The sequence below is a fragment of the Podarcis erhardii genome, assembly GCF_964252035.2.
Source record: "Podarcis erhardii genome assembly, chromosome: 9".
Classification (NCBI taxonomy): Eukaryota; Metazoa; Chordata; class Lepidosauria; order Squamata; family Lacertidae; genus Podarcis; species Podarcis erhardii.
Window position 1 is genome coordinate 43025913 of NC_138512.1, and position 23764 is coordinate 43049676.

Genomic DNA, 23764 nt, shown 5'->3' on the forward strand with positions numbered 1-23764 from the left:
GTAGCAACTGTTTGTAAAGAATCAATTATGTGTTGACATTAGCAAGCGCATAGCTGTAATGGATAGTGCAATTCCAGGACTCAGAGAGGCCATCTGGGATCTTTGACCTTAACCTGAGGAGTAGAAGTCCTTCTCCTTGCTACCATATTAGTTGTTAGTTGATCACTACCTTGGGAGCCTGTTTTCTGACTAGTTTTTAAGCCCTATAGCAAAATTATCATCATAATCATCAAGTTCCATTAAAAAAAGCAGATGGAGAGGATAGGGACATAACTGTAATGGCACTCTGCATGTTACGTACTTTCCGAGAAATTCAAGGAAATGGGATTATAAACTAGAAAAAAATAAGTCAGCAACATAAGCAGAGGAAGAAGCCATCCCAATAAGCAGAACCAGAAACTCCAATCTGGTCATGATGATGAACTAGTGAGCTATTCTGTTTCAAGGGCTGCCACAAATGCAGGAAGCCCAAACTGGGATTTGCCAACAGCGCATCACAGTTGCCATGACACTGCTGCACTGCAGGAATATCATGTGACTCAGGCAGTCAGCTGATCTACATACAGTAAGTGATCTAGCCATAAATTCAGTTGACCTACCGAAGCTGTTAATCTGTGTAAACAGAGTGAGCAGAGGATAAGGGAAGTAAAAGGGAGACATTACACTGTGAAAGCTGCCTTGGGCCATGGAGAAATTCCAACCCCAACTGCCAGGCTATGAGGTTGATGCCAGAATGGATGTAAATGGGCTCCTTTTCTGAGGCATCTTAAAGCACCACTTTCAAGTCAAGAGCTGAGGCTCCTGCAGCCATCTAGTGACAGAACTTGTGCGGGCAATTATCACCACTACTAAGACTGAACATGCATTAGAGTCATGTTCTTGTAGATATCATCATGATGAATGAAAAAAGATGAACACTTCATGGCTGCCAAAAACAAAAGCAATAGTTGTACTCTTCTCCCACCCCCATCTGTCTTCTTGTCCTGTCCAGTATTACTTCAGTAGTTTTTCTTTCTCGCTCTGGTTCGCCAGAAGCAGCTTAGTCATGCTGGCCAAATGACCCAGAATCTGTTTGCAGACAAACGCCGGCTCCCTCAGCCTATAGAGCGAGATGAGTGCCGCAACCCCAGAGTCGTCCGCAACTGGACCTAACGGTCAGGGGTACCTTTACCTTTTTATGCTTTACATATGCATGTTTTTCTCCCAGACCTAAACCAATTCCTCCTGCCAACAAGTGCCTCATCTTATAAACCGCCTTGATTTCTCCATACTTATTTTACTCTGATTTCCCATCCTCTGCTCTCTTGCTTATTAGCATTTCAGCTATTGTATAAGTTTGATTTGCTTCCTTTGTATATCTTTATCTTCGTTGGGGAGGGGTTGTTGCATTAGGGCTGAGCCAATTTTTTGTGGGCAAGTATTTTTTTGGTGTGCCATGCTATTTTACCCGCTCACAACCATTCTTACTTTGGGTGCAATATTTAAAACAGAGGGTAAGTTTCCTCCACTTTCTGGTTATGTCTTCTGGCTAATCAGGGATCATATAGGCAGCATTATGATGCCATGGCACCACAAAACCAATTGATTTGGCTATGTGACAGCACACTGAAGTAAAATCAGAGTTAGGGCAACTTTTCCTGTTTTCACTCTGAAAGTGGGACTACCGGTATTTACCTCAGTTGCTGAAAAGAGTATCATGTTTCACAAAAACAACTGTTAACCAGGTTTGTGGTTTGAGCCACCCAGAGACAGCTGTGGGTAATATTGTAGGGGTTGGACTATAGAACCCTCAGGGTCTCTTCCAACTCTACAGTTCTATGATTCTATTAAAAAAATTGTATTTGGAATATCACCTCTTCCCCAGTTTGGGTCAATACTAAGTCATGTGAGTGAGTGAGTGAGTGAATAAGTGAATATATCAGAGCAGTGGTAGTGGTGTTTTTCTTAATACTAGTAAATCTAGTAATAAAATCCTATTTATTTTAAGGTAGTAATTTGGAGGATGGGAAAGAAGCCATTGTATTTAATAAATTCTGTAACTATATTTTCATGCCTAGCAATGCCACTATTCCCTCAGTAAAGCATAGCCAGTGCATTGCCTTCTCATTTGCAACAGAGCTACGCCAGAGTGCACACAAAAGACTGCATTTGTCCAAAATAAAAGTGTTATTGTCGCCCCCTGCCACCTCAAGCTATTCTTAGCAATGGATATTTTGAGATCACCAGAATACATTGTAAGGTGCCCAGGATCTGAGTAGCTGCTTCTTGGAACTTGGGTCTTGCATGGTTGAGGTTTCATTACTTCTAGAATCATTCATTAGAAGTATAAATTACTTGCTACTCAGTAGCTGCCAAGAATAACTCGCACATCATCCTCTGCCAAGCTCTAACATTGGCACTGGGCTCATGCCCTGTCAAAATAAGCTCAGTTCATGTAGTCAAGCTTTTGGCCAGCACTCAGTATGTTAATATTAGGCACTCATGCTAATGCCAGTGAAGGTCATAGGTGTGACAGTGTCATTTGGTACAAAAAAGGTATGTGTGCTTTAATTAGCTAATACAGTGTTTATAGTGACTGATTTGCCATTGCTATATTTGATCAGTATTGTTAATTTTAATTATCACTCCTCTTTTCCAGAGATGCCCACTTTTTGCTTTGTGTTTCATTACTCCTTACAGTTCGCTTGACTTAGATGGCTCATGGCTTGGTGTTCTTTCCTAATGAAATACCAGTTGTAACCTCATTATGATCCACAGCGATTGGGTGATGGAAGTGCCTACACAATCTAGGGTAATATATTTCCATGTGCTCTGTGGTGTCCCTGAAAACAGGGTCCAGACAGAAGACCCAGTTTGCCTTGCAACTACGTTATCCACAAGCTCCACATTGTCATTCTTCCCATATGCAGCAACGACAGATATTTATATGAGAGAAAGGAAAAGGGCACAATATCAGGCAGGAGTAGCTAATCTGGCCCCCACGCAATTTTTTCTGACCCTCAGCCCTAATACTTTTGGTGACAGTAGCATCAACACACACACAGCTTTGGTGTGGGCAGAGTTGGGCTGATGATGTGAATCAGCCTCTTCCCATTCATCATCTCAACCATGTGATGAGCAGAGAGGGGGTGATGATCCCTTTCCTTGACCAATTTGCTCAGATCATTTGAGGAGCTCGGCTGTGTGCATGTGTGAGCAGGATGAGTGTGAGGTGGCCAAATTCACACCCACCAGTGGCATGCAGCTCCTGTCCAGTTCCCGGTGACACTAGTATAGGAAGGGAAGCACAAAAGGTTTTGCACTTCTTAACTATGTTGCTGCCTGCAAGTCTACTGTCTTTGTCCTATAGCGCTCATCGTGAACTGTGGAGAGCCATACCACCCTTCCTTGGATAATCACACCTTGGTTTGCACTGCTTGTTCATGCTAATGCGTGATAAAGAAATGGTACCCAAGAATTGTTTTTAGGTACGTAAGTAACTTCACTACTGATATTAATTTACAAAGTGCTTCATGACTGGTCTTCTTCACCCTTGGAACACTGTGAGATATAATCTTGCTCTCTTCCTAGAGGCATAGAGCTGAGGACTAGAGGTTGTGATGGCAAGGTTACCCTTACCCACTGAATTAAGTTCATTAAGATAAATAAATACGCTTATAAAATAAATGAATACGCCTTTCTGCCATGTGGCTCTTAAAGAGGTCTCCATAGGGTGCTCAGGCACTGATTAGAATCAGACCCTGAGCAGCTCAGCTTCAGCAAGGTTGCTGCATGAGGCACCTTCAGACAGTGTCCTGATCTGGGGGTTGAACTTCAACCCGTATTTGATCTATTTTTAGTTCACACAAAACAGGGAACAAAAAATGCTCAGTTAGTGGGTTAAATATATATGTCGACTGAGCAAAAGCTGGGAGCAAATTTTATCACTTGCGTAACCTCGCACTGCCATCTTGCTCCACGTTTACTAAACTCACCTCGCCAAATGGTCCTGGGAGGCACCCAGGTTACTAAAATATGGCTGTCCACAACAAGTAGAGACAAACTATGATACCATCAATTAATCTATGTGCACTTCAAGTTGCACATTTAACCTTCTCTACAGAAGATAGGACTAGGCAAGGGCGTGCGTGTGTGTGTGTGTGTGTGTGTGTGTTTAAAAAACATCCTAAGCTATAACAATCTAGTATTATTAAACATAGACAGACAGAAATAGTGCGGGAGGACTTAAGAATTTGTAATTTATTCATAAACTGCTAAGCCATCATAGCAAACTTTTTAAATGAAATCTGATAGTTCTTTAAATATTTACCAGCTTGTTGACCCATTTTCTCAGTTAATTAGGGATTGCATTAACAATGTACTGAACAGAGGCAGCTTTTAAAATTAAGCAGCCCAACTATTGTGCATTGCACAAAGTTTTTATTTTGTTCAATGAAGCTAGAGAAAGGATGCTCAACTGAAAACATCCCAATTCTTTAACAAAAAAGACACCTAATATATGACTAGATTAATCACTTTTCCTATGACTTAGTTGACAGATCCAGATCATCTGTCTAGGAAGAACATTCGTTTTGCAGTCTTCTCTGTTTCTGTAATAGCTTTTTACTGACTTCAGCTGCACATATTTTCTTACCATGATTTCTGTGATAGCCTGCATTATTTTCCAGTGAAAAGTTTTGCAGTATTTGCTTCTAATGAAAATGAATGAGTAATTCATCATACTTTCTCAACCTTTTTCAGTGCACTCGTTCATTTCCATCTTTAAGCTGAATCCCTTCATCTGAAACACATAATTGTGCAGCTGAAAATAATTCAGGGAAGATGTGGCCACACATCCTGTATGGCTTATTGCCAAAAGGGATTGAGAGATGTTTTAGTTGTTTGTTTCTTCCTGGTCATCTCATCACCTTTATTTCCCCTCACTATTTCCCTGTTATTAGCTGCTGCCTTGTACTTTATTTTGCATATATTTTGAGTTTTGAAGTCTTTTCAAAAATCTTTTTGCAGAGTGTTTCATATTGAGGATGAAAGGTGGGATATAACTGTTTCTAATAAATACATAGCAAGCTCTGTGAGTAAGAAGAGGCATGCCCAGTGGCATCCCATTCTATGACAATTTAATGGTCTCAACGACTATTTAAATCTATTTCAGGTTAAGCAGAATTTTTTTTAAGATATGTGATTTTAAAGTGAGAGTTGCAACAATGTTGCAGTTCAGAGTGCTTCTCTTCAGGGCCAGCCAGCCATTCCCATTCCCAGGATACTCCATTAAATTTCCTGATTCCCTGGTCTTCTGTTCTCTTGCCCCACCTACTTCCACAGTCAGCCAGCATTGCATGGTTATTGAGCATGCCTTCCCTGGGGTCCCCCCCCTTAATAATGATATTTTTTAATATTTCTACATACTTTGGGATTCCCCAAAGCATACCTTTTGGGTATGCTTAGAGAAGGATTTGCACTCAGAGTAGTAAATAGCCGTTGCCAATTAACTCTGAACTTCAACTTGGTCTCAGACTAACCATTGCTCAGGCCTTCTTTAATCCAGCGCAACCTGAATCCGAAGAAAGTTTTTCCAGTCAAAGTGCTAAAAGGCTGTAAAAGTTGTAATAGGGCCATCCATTGGGTTTCCTGAGTTGACCTGAGGTCTTTGTTCCAATTGTTCCAATAGCTGAACTGATCCAAAGTAGAAAACAAAGCAACTGCCAGCCGTGAGGATTAAACAAGCCAGCATATCAAGGTGCAAATGGCTAGAAGAAGCTTTCTCTCCATTTACACCTGATGAGCAGCCATGTTCCTCTGCCAAAAGGTGGCATTTACTGTGTCTTTGTTTCCTTCCTGGAGATCAATTCACAATGCAGCCAGTCAGTGTTTGCATCCCATGGATCAATTTTCTTAACTGCCAGTGTTGCTCTGTTTTGTTTTTCTAAACAGGAAAGTTAGCTCAAGTGGCAAACATTTGACTGATTTGAGAAATCTCACACACCAAACCAAAGGCATCTCAACCTAAGTGAGAAGAGGGCAAAGGGCTTCTGTTTACTTGAAAAGAAGAACCGCAAGAGCAGAAACTTTTTCTGCAGAGACGAACTAGGAGGTGACACTCAGTGGCAGAGGGATGATTTCTATTTCTGGCACTACCTTAAGGCAACAAAGGAAACATAATAGCAACAATAGTCCAATTTAATGAGCAGGTATGCAATATTAATTGCATTAAGAGTTACACTTTGAACAAAACATACCTTTATATTTTCATATCTGAAAGTAAGAACATCTGCATAATATCTGCAAAGTAGCTAGATACATCTGCATTGCCACAAAATCATGCCTACACAAAACAGGTTTGCTTAGATGGTTATATGCAACTGCTCCACTTCCTGTGCTATTATTTTCTACTGCAGGCCTACAGATGAAGCTATCTGACATCTAACAGGAAGAACAACCACCATGAGCTAGTAGACATCCTAGAGAACAGCTTTTTTCCCACTGCCTGATGGGCTGATCCAGTTGTATTCTGCCTGTACCAGAACAAAGCTGTTCTCTCGTATCTTTCTGAAATGCATCATCTCCCCATTTCCCTGAAGTGCCATGGCATTATTTTCTGGCTCACTAAAGGACACTTCCGTTCGCTTGTGACAATACTGGGAATGGATGCAGCGTAGACCAACAGCCAGCACCATGCTGAGGACAGCAGAGCATCCAAGGAGAACACCCAGCTGAGCTACTACAAGCTGGGACTCCTTGCGTGGCTTTCCTCCTCCTCCTCCTCCAGAAACAGTAGCTTTGGGTGTGGCTCTTGTTACCTTCAGGACTGTGTTCTCAGGGATATCCTTTCTGCCCTTTTCCTCCTGTTCATGTGATGTAAGTTCAGCCTGGGGCAGGAAGTTTGCTGGAACTTCCCACGTCGCTGCTTGTTTCTCTGCCATCTTCCTTGAAGCGCCTGATAAACTTTGATAGACACTTGTGTCCTCTTCACTACCTAAATGCTCTGATATTGTTCCCATGCCTGGAAGGCGTAGAGGATCCCGGAAGTGGACCAGCGGTGAAGCTGTAACGGGTAGCACAGACTTGCTAAGGCCTGGGTTAGGTCTTGTAGAAACCCCCTTAAAAACAAAGAGATGAAGTACACATGGGATGTGACAGCCATTGTCTTGGCTGAGATAAACAGTCACCTTTTAGTTGTTAGATCAAAACTATCATCGTTAGCCTACTAGAATCATCACAATTCTCACAGATAACTGTTCTCATCATAATAGCACACCACTTCTTAAGAGCTCTGAAAATGATCCTAGAGCAGTATTGAATCAGACCAATGGGAGGGGATGAGGAAGAAGATAGGAAACCATTGATTAGCATTCAGAATTCTCATTTTAGAAAGGCTTCTTAGCTTGCAGAGGTAGTAGCAGGTTTATGCTGTGTCACCACATTTTGTGACCTTCAGAGATGAGCATGTTGTTTCTTACTGTGATGCCGTTATATGTTTTGGTGATGGGCTTGGTGTTTGGGTAAAGGAATGTTACAGAACTATTTTGTTTACCCCACTGGTCTGTGCTCGCTCAAAAAATGTCTGATAGGTTTTATAGACAGGGGAGAATAGAGTTAGCCTGTTGCACAATCAAATGCTTCTATCAGATGTCAAGGAGATAAAGAACAATACAACAATTAGAAGACATCTGGAGGCAACCTTACATAGGGAAAGATTTAATGTCTTATTATGCTTTTAAATTTGTTGGAAATTCTCCCCCAGTGGCTGGGGCAACCCAATCAGATGGGTGCAGTACATTCATTCATTCATTCATTCATTCATCTAGGTTAGACTCCACCAGGAGCTTTCTTGGCCACTGCCAGTTAAGGAAAATGGAAATGTGAGGCCCAATATGGTAGAGAAGGGCAAAACTATGGAAATGCATGTTCCAATTCTCACTAAGTAATAAAGTTCATTGAGTGATCTTTGGGCCAATCACCATCTCTCAGCCCATCCTATTCTATGAAGTAAGCATCTGCCTGTTCTTTTATGCCTTCTGACAGTCTCTGTCTTATCCCTACTATTTATGCGACAATTACTACCCTCTCTCCTTGACACTGCTGCCTTGTCTCTTCCGTATGAACTATAACTCCTCTGAGCAGAATCTGTATCACTTCTGTGTTCTGCTCAGTGCCTAATACCATGAGCAAAGGAAAACACTGAGTAGCAGGACTAGGAAAGCTACTACTACTGAGAATCGTAGTAGTTGAAAGAGCATATCCGTATGCTGTATCTATGGCCCAAGGGTTAATTGTAAGACATGTCTATCCTCTTTCAGCAGAGCTGTTTACAGCCAGCTGTCTCCTGTCTATACAACTCCAGGAATAATTGGCATCAAAATGAACACTTAGAACACAATAGCTTTGAATGTCTGCATAAAAAGGTACCACAAACCCAGTGGGACTCTCTTCCAAGAGTTTACTTTAACTTATTTAAGATTTCAGAGAGTCTACTGCCCTATAACTGGAGTAAGCGAGAACAGCACTAATGCCTCTGTATATACGTGAGCTACATCAAAATCCACTGGAAAATCAGACATTGACTATTTAGCCTTCTTTCCAGGACCTGCCATCATGATTACTGCAGCACTGTAGCACTGTGCTCATTTAGTCTTTCTGAATGTACTTCAGATTTTCACTAAATACATACACTTTAAGGGGAGAGAAACTCACCAAATGCACTTCTTTGCTCGGCCTGTTTTCTCTGTGGTCTACACACCATGCCTGTGTCTGAAGCCAGTAATAGTGGGGAGAGAATTACTTGCTTCGGAATCCGACGAATCTTAAAGCTAACTAGGTCACAACTAATTAAGTACATCAGTTTTGGCAATCTGTGCTTATCAAGAGACATGAAATGACCTCAGATGCAGTCTACGTGTGCCAGACATTCCAGACAGGATTCCGGAAGGCTAAAATCAAGCTTTTGTTGGATCCTCTGTATTTGTAGACTGGGGGCAAGTTTTCAAGTCACAAAGAATTCTTCCTCACTCAAGTAAAAACCAGAGTTTCTACATGCAAAAGGCCTCTGCCCCATTACCAGCAGGCCGACCCTCTGTTGAACCAAATGTTCTGCAATCAAACAACACATTCCCTACAAGGTCTGTTCAGCCTTGTGTGAGTATGCGACCAAGCCTATGACTTTCCCATCACAAAGCAAACAAAGCAGAAGTGTGTCCATTATACTTTTGAGTTCAAGCCTTCAAGGACAATTTGTTCTCCATATACATGGTTGGGGGAGGGGGGAATACAGTTACAGATTTGTTTTCAGTCCCACATTGTTATACTCTTACAATTTCAATGCAGATTAAATAATGAGACAAGTTCTCATTGCATTCAGTGACACTGTGATTCTCTGACTAGCAGGCCTTACAAAGCAGCAGGAAAATGGTCTCAGGAGCATTTGAATTTGTGTCCGAGGAGAGACTCTAAATTTTATCATTAGTAGGGTTTAGCTATGTGTTGGGTCACTGCAATGGCTCTTACTTATTTGCACACCTCTGTGAGATTAGAGTGTGGTACCAATTTAAACAAACATATCTCACTTTTATCATATTAGGCTTCTGTCAGAAAGACACAATGCTGAAGCAGAACAGTAACAATGTACTACCAAAGATCTTTCTTGAAAACAAATCAAATGCCATCCTTCCAGTGCTTACCTCCATGCCTTTTATACATGTAGAGCAAAGCTGTGATATGGGAAAGCTTGAAGTATTTTCTCTCCTGAAATGTTGGGGAGCAAAGTGTAAGTTAATTACATTTTGTTCTGATAAATTCAGCTTGTATTCTGCACACATGTTCCTAACTGTCATAGGGAAATTCCTCCCAAAGCTTACTCAGGACTGGGGTTGGGATGCTTTAATTGTATGGTACGTCACATATATGAATCCCACAGAGGAGGCTGCTTACACAGAGCCAGACCACTGGTCTATCTCGCTCAGCATTGTCTACATGGACAGGTAGCACATCTCCAGGGTTTCAGGCAGAGGTCCTTTGCAGACTTACATGGAGATGCTGCAAACTAGCTACTCTACCACTGAGCCACAGCCCATATGTGCCACAGAATCAGATCTGTTTCATATAAGATAGGCACAATGTGAAGGTCATTTGAAATCATACGCTCAGGTGAGCTCTGGAGCTAAAAACCAAAGACAAGGAATGGGCTAGTGCCCAACACTCTGTGAGCACTGGGACTTCCATTTCCCCTCCTCTCCACTGCAGCCCCCTGCACGACCTCCAGAATTGGCTCCAGAGAGCCCCCCCCCCAAGAGAGATTTGGAGGATGCATAGGGGACAGAAGGAAAAGGGGGAAAGGAAAATTCCCTTTGCAGAAGTGGAAGTCAATTCTGCACACACAATGGTGACACTAGATACAAGCTGCAGAGACCATCTCTCCAAAGACTGTCTCTCTCCATGAGCATCTTATTTTGCTACCGGACAGCTATCATTCCAAATGACTTTCAAATGGCAGCCATTTTGCATTTAGCTGGTCTTGGTCCTCCAGAATGCCTACACCTGTTTGAAAGCTCTGCTGCTGCTATCTTACAATTATTTACACACTTAAAATGAAAAACAAACAGGGGTGTGTGAGAGAGATGCAGCCCTCAGAATCTTTTAAGACTCTGCCATGTTTTGGCAAATCCAAAATTCATAAATATTAGTGCAATAAGTGTTATGTGCAGCATGACATGTAATGCTCACACAGTACCTGTTGTACATGCTGTGGCTGGAGGAATGATGTTGTGCTATGAAGCCAAGATCCTGGAACTGAAGTGATGGCTCCAGTGTGAGATCACCAACTGTGCCACTTCCATTAGCTTGTCTTTCTCTACTGCGACTGATGGCATGTGAAGTGACCAAGTCTGCAAGGGATTCAGACAGAGCATTTCCATTGTCAGGAGGCTCAGAGACTTGTCGTCCACTGTAAGATGGATCCAAAATCAATGTGGCTGCAAGCCGAGTCAGACTAGTATGTGTAAATTTTGCAAACTGAGTTAAGATGGTGTCAGGAGTGGAACTTTCTGGGGTTAAGCACAAAGCAAAACATTAAAAAATATAATACTGTTAGCAGACATTTCTTAAAATATTGAACATGCTTATCTTATGTATATATTTCTTATTTGTTAAGATGACATAACTGGAGTACTGGATTAGACACATCTAATCTGTTAGATGCTTCTGTTTCCAATAGTGGCCAAGTAGGTGCCTCTGGAGAACCTCACAAGAAGGGCATGATCATGACATTCAAATCATGACAATCAGTAAGGCAAATACTTTCACATTCATTAGCCCACATTACATTCTGGGAACACAGCACACTGTCTTTTACTGCCACTTCAGCGGTCCATCTCACTCAGTACTGTCTAACTTTATACACCAAGTGGCAGCAGCTCTCCAGGATTTCAGACAGGAGTCTTTCCCAGATCTATATGGAGAAGCTGGGTATCGAAAACAGGACCTTTTCATGCAATGTATGCAGTGTTTATTAAGACTTTCCATTCCCAATGACAATGAGCAGTAATATAAAAGAAAGCTTATAATAAAAGTTAGAAGAAAACCTTACAGCTTTGGAAAAACAAGTATCATCTTTCGGCTAGTACGTATATTCTGTTTTCAATCAGATAAGCAGGAAGATAAGGAAGTTAGAAGAAAGAAATATGAGATGGGAAAGAGGAATTAAGTTTGTGTATGACAAGGAGTTAGACTCTTGGATAAAAGAGCAAATTTAGTTTTACAAAAGAGCAGAGGGAGAGAAGCAACAGTGACACACCCTTCTTCTTTCCCACTTCTACCAAAAAACCTCAAAGAGAACTTGTATGGATGTCATCTACAGAGATTGTGAATTACTTTGAGAGTTCTCAGTGAGATCTTGTGAGGCCTCAAAGTAATAAGGTGCTCATGCATTTCGTTGCAGGTGAGATCCAAGAGCAAGTGATCTCAACAAAGCTGCTTAATACTCCGAATTAGTATGTACAATCTAACTCTGTTAAAGTCCATTCCCTTTGCAATGTAGTGTGAACTGAATCCAATGGAGATAATCTTAAGGATATTTACTTGAACATCAGGGCCATAGAAATCAGTGGTATTTACTTCTGAGTCAATGGGTGGTACACAACTAAATCATAAGAGTAGGTTCATTGAAATCAACGGATGCAAGTCCCTTAAGTTCAGTGGTTTCAATGAGTCTGTTCTGTGTATGATGCAGGGCATCACACAATGAGTTTATAATTCAATCCAACATAGAAGCTTTGCACTAAGCCCTAATGCTTCTAAGTCATATAAGATAGCAGAAGTGTGAAATAGCATAGACCTATAGAAAGGTTCCACTTTGGCGGGGGGGGGGAGGATGTCGGATAAAAACATACCTTTCTCTGCAGCAAATGCTCCTTTTAGATCAGTAGACTTTTGAAGAGGTGTTGGCTTTATTACACTGGGGGCTACATTACTTTCAGCTGTGGTTCTGTTTTGTGTTTGTTGAGACACAGTAGAAGATTCAATCCTTGCCCAATAAACAAAGTACGACTGGACGACTGATAAACTGTTTTTAAAAAAGTGTTTGAAGCGTTAGTGTTAGTCATTCTGTACCATAAATAAATCATCAGAACATTTGGTAAATCAAAGGGAATTTTTTAAAATCTACAAACAGAATTAGCGTAAAAGACATTAAAGGATTAGACCATAACACTTTTCTGTTTTGAAATGACAACAAATAACCAGTTGAAACCTTAGCGAACGGGGTTTTAAATAAAATCACAATTAGAGCTAATCAAAACACATGGGGGGGGGGGAGTTACTTTTAATTTAATCAGCTTTTTAAAAATTAATTTTACATTTGACAAAAATAGCGCCATAGTCAAGAAGGGGAAGAAAACTGAATGTCATTTTTAAAAAAAACAAATCGAGACCAAGTCCTAAGTGTAGCCAGAATTTTTGTTGAGGGAGGGTAGCCAAAGTTGTTGAGTTTTTAAAAGAACATAAAATGTTAATCAGACAAAGACAGAGGCCTGGTCAAATAGAAACATGTACTGGTTAAAGACATATTTTTAATAGATGGAGCTTGTCTTAGCACTGAAGTGTCACACTGGGAAACAGAAAAATGTAATCTCTTTCCAGAACAGCCTCATGAATGCCCTCAAAAGTTGGCTTTAGTTTCTCTAGGCAGGTGGAGCTAGCTGTGTGAGGGGAAAATGTACTGCTCAATTCTAAAAATGTTTACTTAAAAGGACTTGTGCCCAGTGTTTAGTAAATGTGCCCTAAGGCTGGAATCCTAACCTATACTGCCCTGTTTGGCTGGGCGGTTACTAGCATTTAGGATGCTTATGAAATCTGCCTGTGTTGGATGCCTTCCAAAATGTTGAGGTTTCACTTTACCAGAGAGAGCAGAGCTGATCAATGTTGGAAATCCATTTATATACAGTTTAAAGGTTTAAAAAGAGAAAGCATAAAAATGATGCTTTGCCACTCTGTCTGAGTTTAAATATCAAACTTAAATCCTCAGGAGTACAACTGTAAACCTGTGCAAAGAAGAAATGAAACGTTTTCTCTTATTTCCCTTTTCAGCATACACTCCTGCAGGAAAGATTTTTTTAAAATAATAGTTAATAAATTGTTTTGGGTAGGCTTTTATAGAAAATAATTTTAACTTTTTTAAAGAAAGCCTTCCTGAAGGAAAAAGAAAAACAGAAAGTAATTATGTAGGGAAATGGGTTGTAGTTTCTACAAGTGGAATTCCTACTGGACTACAAACAGAGTGGAACTCAAAGGATATTGAAATGGTGGAACAATAATGGAGCAGACCTGGTTCAAGTTCTCTTATAGTGACCATTACGTTTCTGAGCTTAGAATCAATATCATGCTACCATTCCTCAGTAAATTTTGCAAAGAGCCAGCTAGCTAGCTAGCACCCATGGATTCCTCCACTAGAGGATTTCCAATCTGTTAACCATCAAGCAGACCTTCAATCTTAACAATCCAAAATTTCTTACAAGAACCTGATGTCTCCAATGGGCTGATCGGGTGCTTTCCACACGAACGACAGGTTTCTCTTCAGGGACTTGTCTGAATGGGTGACGGTGTCGCCATCTTCAAAACAAGTCAGCAGTTTGGAGCCAGGAGGAATGTAAACAAAAGTGCCAGCAATTTGATCGTTTGATACCCTGCGAGCTTGAAGCATAAAGCCCATGAAATCACGCGTGCTCCTGACGGTGACTGGGGACAAAGTGGAAGTTACACAATAACATAAGCCCTTGGAAATGCATTTTAATATTTGCGTTGTGAAATTTGCATCTACATTCCATGTTGGGAAGTGTGCTTGGCAATGCCAAGTTGTTGGAATTTTAGATATTTTTAAATAAATGTTGCCCTTGGTAATTTATTAAGCACAGCCAATATTAGCATTAGGGTCCCGGGGGGCTGGGGCGGGGAGAGATACACCTAAAATAAGCCTTGCCATACTGACCTCCACTGATTACTGTCAACATTCTGGTCTCATCACGATGAGATCCAAATCTCATAAAGCAGAGAGGGGAACCTGTGGCTCTCCACATGCTGATGGATTCCAACTCATGGGGATGAGGGACCAACTCCCTTCTCTTGCGGGGGCCCAGTTAGTGCCATTGCCTTCCGTTAAGAGTTTGGGTGTAATCCTTGACGCCTCCCTTTCCATGGAGACACAGGTTACAGCAACAGCCAAGGCGACATTTTTCCACTTTCACCGCATCAAGCAGTTGGTCCCTTACCTTTCCCGCCCCGACCTGGCCACAGTGATCCATGCGACGGTCACCTCCAGGCTTAACTACTGTAATTCGCTCCACGCGGGGCTGCCCTTGAAGCTGTCCCAGAAACTCCAGCGGGTGCAGAATGCTGCAGCCAGGCTCCTCACAGGGTCTCTGCCATATTCACCCAGTGCTTTTCCAGCTGCACTGGCTCCCGGTGGAGTACAGGGTCAGATTTAAGGTGCTGGTTTTGACCTTTAAAGCCCTTCATGGCCTAGGACCCTCGTACCTACAGGACCGCCTCTCCCGGTATGCCCCACGGAGAGCCTCAAGGTCCATAAATAGCAACACCCTAGTGGTCCCGGGTCCTAAGGAAGTTAGATTAGCTTCAACCAGAGCCAGGGCCTTTTCAGCACTAGCTCCGGCCTGGTGGAACACTCTGCCTCATGAGACCAGGGCCCTGCAGCATCTGATTTCTTTCCGCAGGGCCTGTAAGACAGAGTTGTTCCGCCTGGCCTTTGGCTTGGAGCCAATTTGATTCCCTCCCTCTCTTTCTTTTTTCTTTCTTCTGTGATGAGGCTGTATTTTAATATTTTAATGTTTCAATATTTTAATTGTTGTATTTTAATCTTGTTTTTAAGTTGTATTCATTCAATTTGTTTTTATTATTGCTTGTTAGCCACCCTGAGCCCGGCCTTGGCTGGGGAGGGCAGGGTATAAATAAAAATTATTATTATTATTATCATTATCAGTCTCAGCCAGGAATGATAGGAGTTGTAGTCCAACCAGATCTGGAGTATATGCACATACAGTTGTATGTACATAGAACCTACTGCCAGAAGTTGTGCAAATGTGTGGACACCAGGGGGCAGGAACAGCAACTAAGTGTCAAAGTGGGGCCAGCAAACACAGTCCCATTCCCCCCTTCACAGGTTAACTGTACACATGAAGGATGAGGGGTGGGGTATTTCTAGCCTGTGAAAGTGAAGCTTTCTTTGCCATAACAGAAGGGAGTCACTAGAGCTTCCATAGCAGGAGGCTAAGTCATCTCCTTTGATGAGAGCCAACTGTAACTGGCAGTGATCCATGAACTGTGTATGAAAAACACTGGTGGTTTATTCCAAGCAATGTCACATGCAAGCTACTCCTTCTGTAATATACATGAGCATAACTGGATTTCGATTTCTGTTTACACACAGTTGCACCCAACACACATTAATTATCACATATAAAGCAAGTTTCATTTTAAGTAATATATCTTCCCAACATACCCGTAAAGTGCTCGTTGTGTGAGCCACATAAGTATCTTCAAAACTGCCCTGACTATTTTAATTAGTGTTTCAAATTTAGTCTTGCTGTTACATCTGCTTACTGCTTGTTATTCATTCTTCTGTTCATTCAATCAGTTTTGTCCCCCTGCATTTGGAGAGCAACTGGGACTTTGGCAAATGCAGGCCATCTTAAGCAGCAAAGAGCAACTGAGAAGGGATTCGGTGCTTTGAATCTTTTTCAGCCTGAGGGCTGCATTGCCCAATGGGCAAACTTCCAGCTCCCACAATGATAGGTGGGACATAAAGCAAAAGTGGGCAGAACAAGGAATGCAAATTTAACCTTTGTACAGTAGGCTAGTTGTTACACTCACATACCACTCTCTGTGCACCATCCAGGCAAGCAAAAAGCATGATCAGAGTTTCAGTGACACATTCCAGCCAGGCTAAACCACCACAGGCTCATGCAAAGCAGCAACATTGAAGAGTGTTGGCTGGGGAGAAGAAGTGTTGCTGGGAAGAGTCCCAAGAGCTGTATAGAAAGGCCAAAAAGGTTACATGTGGCTCCCAAGGCTGAGGTTCCCACTCCTGATCTATGGCCTCTGAATACACCCCTCTGGCTTTCCCCAAAAACATCATAATTACCGGTAGCTGTGACTCCTTACCTGGAACCTTGTCACCTGGAAAAAAGGATATATTGGTATGGATGGTAATATAGTTATTCTGCGGGTTCTGAAGGTGAGCTCTGATATGTTTGGGCCTCATATCAGTACATGCCGAAAGACTGGCCCCATGGGAGAATGCTGCGGTGTATGAAACTAAGCACAGGATTGTCAATGCCCACGCAACAAAAAGTGCCTGAACTTTCATCTCTTCCTCTACCTGTCAGGAAAAGACGTTGGAAGTTATTGCAGTGCTTTTCAATCAATTTTTTAAAGTACAATTTGTATGAAGCTACACCAGTGACACCTTTGAATTTCAGATGAAACTGTCAATTTCACAAGCTTTGGACTGTGAGAAAGGAGGTTTTAATCTTCCCTGGAGCTTTTTCTTGGTTAATCCACGAAATAAAACACTTTGAGAACAAAGCAGGCTCTGACTTATTCTGGAACTGTTGGGGTGGCGGGGCAGTAACCACCCAGGCAAAGTGGTTATCTGAAATCCTTTGCCAGTATGCTTCTGGCTCATTGCAATCAGACGAGGCATGTATTCTCTTACATTGTGGCCATGCTGCAAAATGAGAGCTAGCAGTGGGGTAACTATCAGAAACATCGATGGACCTTTCCCAATGTTTAGCACGCAGGGAATGGATAGCAGCTACTTGGATTCCACACACAGTTCAGAGGGCACTGCAGCAGCTAACACATCCTTGAAGGGCAGCTGGCATTTCCCCCAGTGTTCAAACCCAATACTGAGTAGCTGGAAGACAACACAGCCATTGAAACTGCAAGTATAATGTGGGATGAGATAGCATAAGTCGGGAAGGGTTTAGTAGTAGGAACACATGCTTTTCATTCAGAAGATCCCAGGTATTTCCATTTTAATGGATCAACCTAGCCGAACAAATGCTCTGAGCTGGTATAAAGCAACTTCCTCTGTGCGTGTTACACATACCTATTTACTGTAATTTGTATACTGCTTTTGCAAATATTTACCAAAGCACCCTATGACCATATACAAAATTCATATCACTTATTGGCTGGTCCTCATGGCATCCGTAGTGAACAGGGACACAAGTACTTAATGATGCCCACCATGTTGATGCCATTTTATTTTCTAAAATACTTTTTAGAGGCATCTTTAAAAGTTGAACATTCACAACTGTCCCAATATAGCCATTTAAATCTAGCATTTCAAACCCAACATTTTATCAGTTCTCCGATTTCCCTCCCTTTCACTTTACTTCTGTGTGCTCCTCCTGATCAGTGCTGGAACACACAACCCTACTGACTTAGAAATATACCAAAGAAGAATAGGAAAAAGGGAGGTGCTCATATATTTAAAAGCCCATGCTGAATATATTCATGTTCTTGGAAATAAATTCTTCAAAAGTATAAATATACATGTAATTATTAAAAGCAGCTGTGCTTGAATACTGTAGAGCAGCACTACAGAGCTATGGCAGGAAAGGTCCAAGCAGCAGAATGTCCTGTCCAAGTCAGGCCTAGGTCTCATGGACACTTCTTTTGAGGTACAGTGCCAAGAATGTTACCACTCCATATGTGGTCAGTGAAGTTTAAAGGCCTCGTGTCATACTTGACTCCAAAATTTCCTTTAATTATTCATACTTTCCAAAACAAAACAAAAGCCCAGCTTTTCTGGAAGGTGAGTTAAGATTGGAGAGAATGAAGGGTGGTGAAGCAAACATACAAGAGTAGAAAAATCATTTCCATCTGCACTGCAGATCCAGTATCCAATCTCCTCCTGCCACCTATTCCTTCCCCTTCCATTTGTGTCTGCCTATCAGCAAAATCAGTTCTCCATTAAAGAATTATCCATTAGCTGATCCCATAAGCTTCTATAGTCATCTCTTCTATCCTACCAGACCATATCAGCCATTTGGCATTTAAATTAGTGTCTTAAAACACCTTAAGCTCATACACAAAAATGGGTCTATGCAGAGTTCAGCTTATATAGACTTTCCTACCACCTTTAAATGTGCCTGTTCAGATGCTATTCAATATTGAACTACTTATTCTGAGCCAATGTTTTGCTCAATTCTTTTCCTCCACAGCGATTTCTGAAACCGTTTAGACTGAAGGCAACACAAGGCCATATAAAGGAATCCCTTTTTAAAACCCAGCCCTTGAATTAGCACAGGTTTTGAACAAATTGAGTCCCACACACTCCCATCTTCCAATATAATCCCTGCTACAGCCATTTTTGTAAGTAGTTAAATATATACAAGTTATTTTTCCTGTGTAATAGGATATTTCCCCCACATCCCAATTTTGCTTTTAGCCCTATAAAATCTCCTCTTAGTATTCAACACCTTAGTTGCATTAACATTGCCAGTTTCTTACCTTGGGACACATGTTCCTTCAGACACTCAGCAATTTTCTCCTTCAGCCTGCCAGGCAAACATCCTTTAAGGAAAAAAGTTCTTTACTCTCTCTACTAATGAGAAGAGCAACAGCTGTTACTGCTAATCCTTAATACCTACAGGAACTCTGTCAGTGCTCAAATCCAGTTTTAATCATGTTAGTTTTCTTCACACTCTACTCATCCACTTAAAAAGAAACACAGCAACACCAAGTTTCCGCGGTGAAAACAAAACCTGGACTACCATATTATACACATTTACTTGGAAGAAAATCTCAAATAAACTTAAAAGTGAACATAGGATGAGAGCCATTAAAAAGACTGTGGGAATAATCTAGTGTTTCAGGTACATTAAGGTCTGGCCTCTTTCTCTCGCCTCCCCACACAAGTGTAGCACAAAGAAAGATGTGCTTTCTTTTGTGCACTCAAGGATATACACTGAGTATGTTGCCTTTCAGATTTGTATGGGAATAACCCGAGAGCAAAAATAATATGGAAGGAATGGGAATGAGACCTAGACATGTCTATTTCACTGTATTAAAACATAAATATTTTGACTTCAACAACATTTTAAAATGCAGTTATACAAAGGGGAAAGGTCCTGATCCTTAAAGCTCCCTATTCTCTACCCTCACCTTGGCTGATGTCATTGATTCTGGCCAAGAATATAGGTCATGGCCACAAAATCCCATTCTTAGCGTGAAGAAAGGCTGCAAGTCTTAACTGAAGTTTCAAAACAGGTGTTCCAAGCACTAGAGCATGAGCAGCATAGCATTTATTTATACCATATTCCTTGACAACAGCCTCAGTGAAGAACCAATACTGAGAATAAAGTCTGAAAACAACTTAAACAGTGTGTGTGTGTGTGTGTGTGTGTACGTACACACAGACACACACACACAAAAATTATATATATACTAAAATATTTGTAACCTCCCTTTCACATGTTTTAGGTCTGTGGGTACATCTGGATGTTTGAGCAAGTGCCATGGGTACCACCACCCTGGTCACCAAAGAAAGGAAGTGCATGCACATCTTACTTCCAAGGGATCCAGGTAGAATTAACCTGAACCTACAAAAGCACATGGAGCTGAAACAGGAAAGAAGAGTGCCATTCTTCCAACTTCCTCCTTCAGCTGTATGTACTTTTCCAAGGGGGGGGGAGTAAACGACCATTACCCCGTCATGACCAAGGTGGCAGTTCAGGGAAGCATTCAGAGGCTTTGTGGGCAGTAGGAAAAGGCTTCAGGGGCATCATTGTGCCCCTGGATGCAACACTAACGACCTCTGCCCCATGAATACTAACAAGCAACATTAAACAGAGCAGCAGAAATAAAACCAAAAGCACTCAGCAGAGCCAATCAGAAAACCTCTGGAAAGTGGACACTTTGGCCTGGCAAATATTTAAAATCAAGAGGGAAGGGGCAAGGTAATTTCCCCAAGAAAAGTCCCACAGCTTCAATATTACTGCAGAAATAACCCTGCTCTGCGTTATTATCCAGTAGTTGGGGGCATATGTAGCAAGTTCTCTGCAGATTTAAAATTAACAGCTTTAAAATTTGAATGCTGAAAAACTCGAGTGGAAGGCTGTTCTACTTATGTCTCTTTAGGTTTTAAAATCTTCATCAAGCAGACTAAAAACTAGAACTCTTGCTTTGGGGAAGGATTGTTAGTTCTGCTGTAGACGCATTCTTGGAAATTTAAAAATTGCTAATTGTCATTTTCCTCATTAATTGCTCCTTTCAGGAAAGCGTAAGTAGGTGATGGCAAATTTTATCACTAGTGGTATTCATTAAAATTGCTAGAGCTATAGATATTTTGCACAGAAATCCTATACTTCTATCATTGATCAGTTGCACTTTCCTACCTAAGGGAGGAATTTGTTTGGGCTCAGTCTGGGCATTTTAAAGCAGTTGCTACATGATAATGCTCAACTAGCCTTGAGCAGACACTTCAGAAAATAAGGGGCAACTTACAGCGAGTCCACTCAGAAGCCTTAGCTCAGTGGAACTTAACTCTCAGGTGAGTACAGAATTGCAGTTTTAGTATCAAAAAAGGTATCAAACATTTTTTTTCATAGACTAATATTGGGCAAATAAGCTTCATCTTTATACTAGGAAAGTACTGTGCCTTGATATGTTACAGATCAGCAGAATACAGACTGAGTTAGCTTTAGACTTTTCAAGATCCCAACAGAAGATAGCAACTTTCTTTTCATTTCCTGCAGGCCTTGATCCACACCAAGAGTTGCTCACTGTGTAAAAGGCCCTAAGGCAAATAGTGAAGGTTCAGCCAAATCGCCCCCAATATATAGGTGGGATTAACTGTGTGATCCTATACACTCATATGTTAAGCCCTAAGGAGTTCAATGGTGCTTAGTAAAGAAGGTAAAGGGACCCCTGACCATTAGGTCCAGTCGTGGCCGACTCTGGGGTTGCGGCGCTCATCTCACTTTATTGGCCGAGGGAGCCGGCGTACAGCTTCCAGGTCATGTGGCCAGCATGACTAAGCCGCTTCTGGCGAACCAGAGCAGCACACAGAAACGGCGTTTACCTTCCCACCGGAGCGGTACCTATTTATCTACTTGCACTTTGACATGCTTTCGAACTGCTAGGCTGGCAGGAGCAGGGACAGAGCAACGGGAGCTCACCCCGTCGCGAGGATTCGAACCACCGACCTTCTAATCGGCAAGTCCTAGGCTCTGTGGTTTAACCCACAGCGCCACCCGCATCCCTCAATGGTGCTTACTCACAGCCAAATGTCTATTTCAATCACTTTTCTCCTTAACAGCAATTAAGTTAAGTCTTCATCCCTGTCGCTAAGCCATTTTGCCTTCCTGGATAGCCATGATTTAATGTAAAGCTACATCCTAAAGAACATACAGACATAGCACAATTGCAATGACTCCCAGTCATGCTGCTCTGTTTACATTGCAATGACACAAGGGGATGGCCAGTTATTATCTTGGGCTATGCATGCAATGCAGCGCATGTGTATGCATATATTTGAATTAGGGCTCTTAAATAAAGCTGCTCTTTAGAGTTGTGACAGGGTTAATTAACTGTGGGTAAGATATTATATAATAGTGGATATACTTACAAGAAACATTCCATAAATACACTGTTTTAGATGTTTGGAAACAAAATACTTTAGCTACTTCCAGCAACCATTTTGGAAGATGAAGGGATCCAGTGACCTTGCCACCTGTAACCTTTTTCCAAAACAAGTTAAAAATTACATAGTAAACCTGAAGGAACATCCATTTTAAAAAGAAGCCATTAATAGAAAACCATGCCTGTGATTTGTATTTACATGGCAGTCCTTTCTCAAGCCCTTGTCAAGGAGTTATAAATTATTGAAACATGCTATAAAATTGTGTTCTTTGTATGCTGCGCAGAGCCATGTGAAATGTGAATAAGTTAACAATTATTAATTCCTTCCCTTCAAGTGTTGCTATTCCCTCCTTGTACCAAAGGTCTTGTTATTTGAGGAGATGGAACAATGTTGTATTCACACGATTGTTAATGCTTATTCATGCACAACTCAAAGAAAGGTATGTGCTGATTTTTAAAGGCAGCTTTAAGTTGTTCAGAGAACAGTATAATGTACAAGGCACCCCATGCTGGGTTGTTTTATAACTTTTTATCAAAATATTCTCAACTCTATACTATAGGACTTGTTTTAGTTTAGCTTTGCATACAGTACAATCCTGTACATGCCTATTCAGAGATACCCCTTTAAGGTAGGTCCCAGCTGAGTTCAATGGGAATTGTTCCCCAATAAGCTGAACATAGAATTACACCCTAAACATATTTTGAACAGGAGTAAGATTCCTTTGTACACACATCAATGGCTATTTCAGACTAAGGAAACATTTTGTTTGCAGCAACTGAGTTTTAACTTAGTTTGCAAAACACAAGGTTTATAATTCCTTTCCCCCTATTCTTCCATTTCCTCGGGTTCAAAAGTCAGGCATCTAGTTGAACATTTTGAGGCACAAATGTATGAAAGAAAGTGTGTGTGGCCTAAAGAATGGTTGAGGAATATGCAGTGGAACTTTGACCACAGCAGCTCTACAGAGACCCCCCCCCTATTTCTGTTATAGCCCATCCTACCAATTTATTTATTTTTTATGAGTTTCTTAGCTTTCATGTTTCAAGGCTGACTCTGCTTTAAAAATAAAAAAAGAATAGTCTTTGGATTCTGCTCAAGCTGCTGGATTTTATATTACATGTCAGATCCTGCACTCTGTGCAGCCACACAGATTTATGAGCCTCCCAGTGTGCTGAAGGGGGAGAAAGAAGAAAAAGTTAACGGCAATCAGGAGAGCAAAGGGTTGCCAGGATTTGGAGGGCTGGCACATAAACAGAAGCTTCTCATTTGCAGTGCTTACTTGTAGCTGGCACAATGCTACCCCTGGATTTTCCTTCCATCCTGTTCCTACTGTTGAATTGTCACTGTTACACCCACTATTTAAGATTTTTGATGGTTCACTTCAGACTGCAACTGAAGATTTTACCATGTGACTAGAGTTAAAGAAAGAGGCTGTGCTTTTTTAAAACAGGGCATGCAGTTTGCCTTACCTTTCCAGCCATCCAACTTTTGAAAACAGGCCTTCACACTTTAGCAGTCCAAGAAAGGTTCCAGTGTGGTGTTAGGTTCCACTATGGTGTTATTCTCTAACTTACCACTGTTCATGTGAGTACCAGATGTTGTATAAAATTA

General features: G+C 41.4%; 1 protein-coding gene and 1 long non-coding RNA gene across 9 annotated transcripts; one reads left to right on the forward strand and one right to left on the reverse strand.

Moving 5' to 3' along the window:
• The first annotated feature begins 609 nt into the window (after positions 1-609).
• Positions 610-6542, forward strand: LOC309349493. 3 transcript variants are annotated; one of them, XR_014159965.1, is made up of 4 exons: positions 610-1724; positions 3350-3467; positions 5932-6188; positions 6396-6542. It is a non-coding gene; the product is annotated as an uncharacterized lncRNA (long non-coding RNA). The 3 variants fall into 3 exon arrangements; XR_014159966.1 differs by lacking the exon at positions 610-1724 and having other exon boundaries at positions 2803-3471; positions 5937-6188; XR_014159967.1 differs by lacking the exon at positions 610-1724 and having other exon boundaries at positions 2803-3467.
• REELD1 (reeler domain containing 1) lies at positions 6160-23709 on the reverse strand. 6 transcript variants are annotated; one of them, XM_081875356.1, is made up of 9 exons: positions 23623-23709; positions 19021-19083; positions 16663-16879; positions 14001-14223; positions 12381-12553; positions 10724-11036; positions 9675-9738; positions 8692-8748; positions 6160-7097 (listed from the first exon to the last, which is right to left on the reverse strand). In XM_081875356.1, the coding sequence occupies exons 2-9, from the start codon at positions 19030-19032 to the stop codon at positions 6459-6461; spliced, it is 1698 nt and encodes a 565-aa protein (XP_081731482.1). In that variant the 5' UTR covers positions 19033-19083; positions 23623-23709; the 3' UTR covers positions 6160-6458. The 6 variants fall into 6 exon arrangements, with proteins under 6 accessions (XP_081731482.1, XP_081731480.1, XP_081731481.1 ...); XM_081875354.1 differs by having other exon boundaries at positions 22139-23644; XM_081875355.1 differs by having other exon boundaries at positions 19021-19114; positions 22139-23644.
• Between the last annotated feature and the right edge of the window lie 55 nt (positions 23710-23764).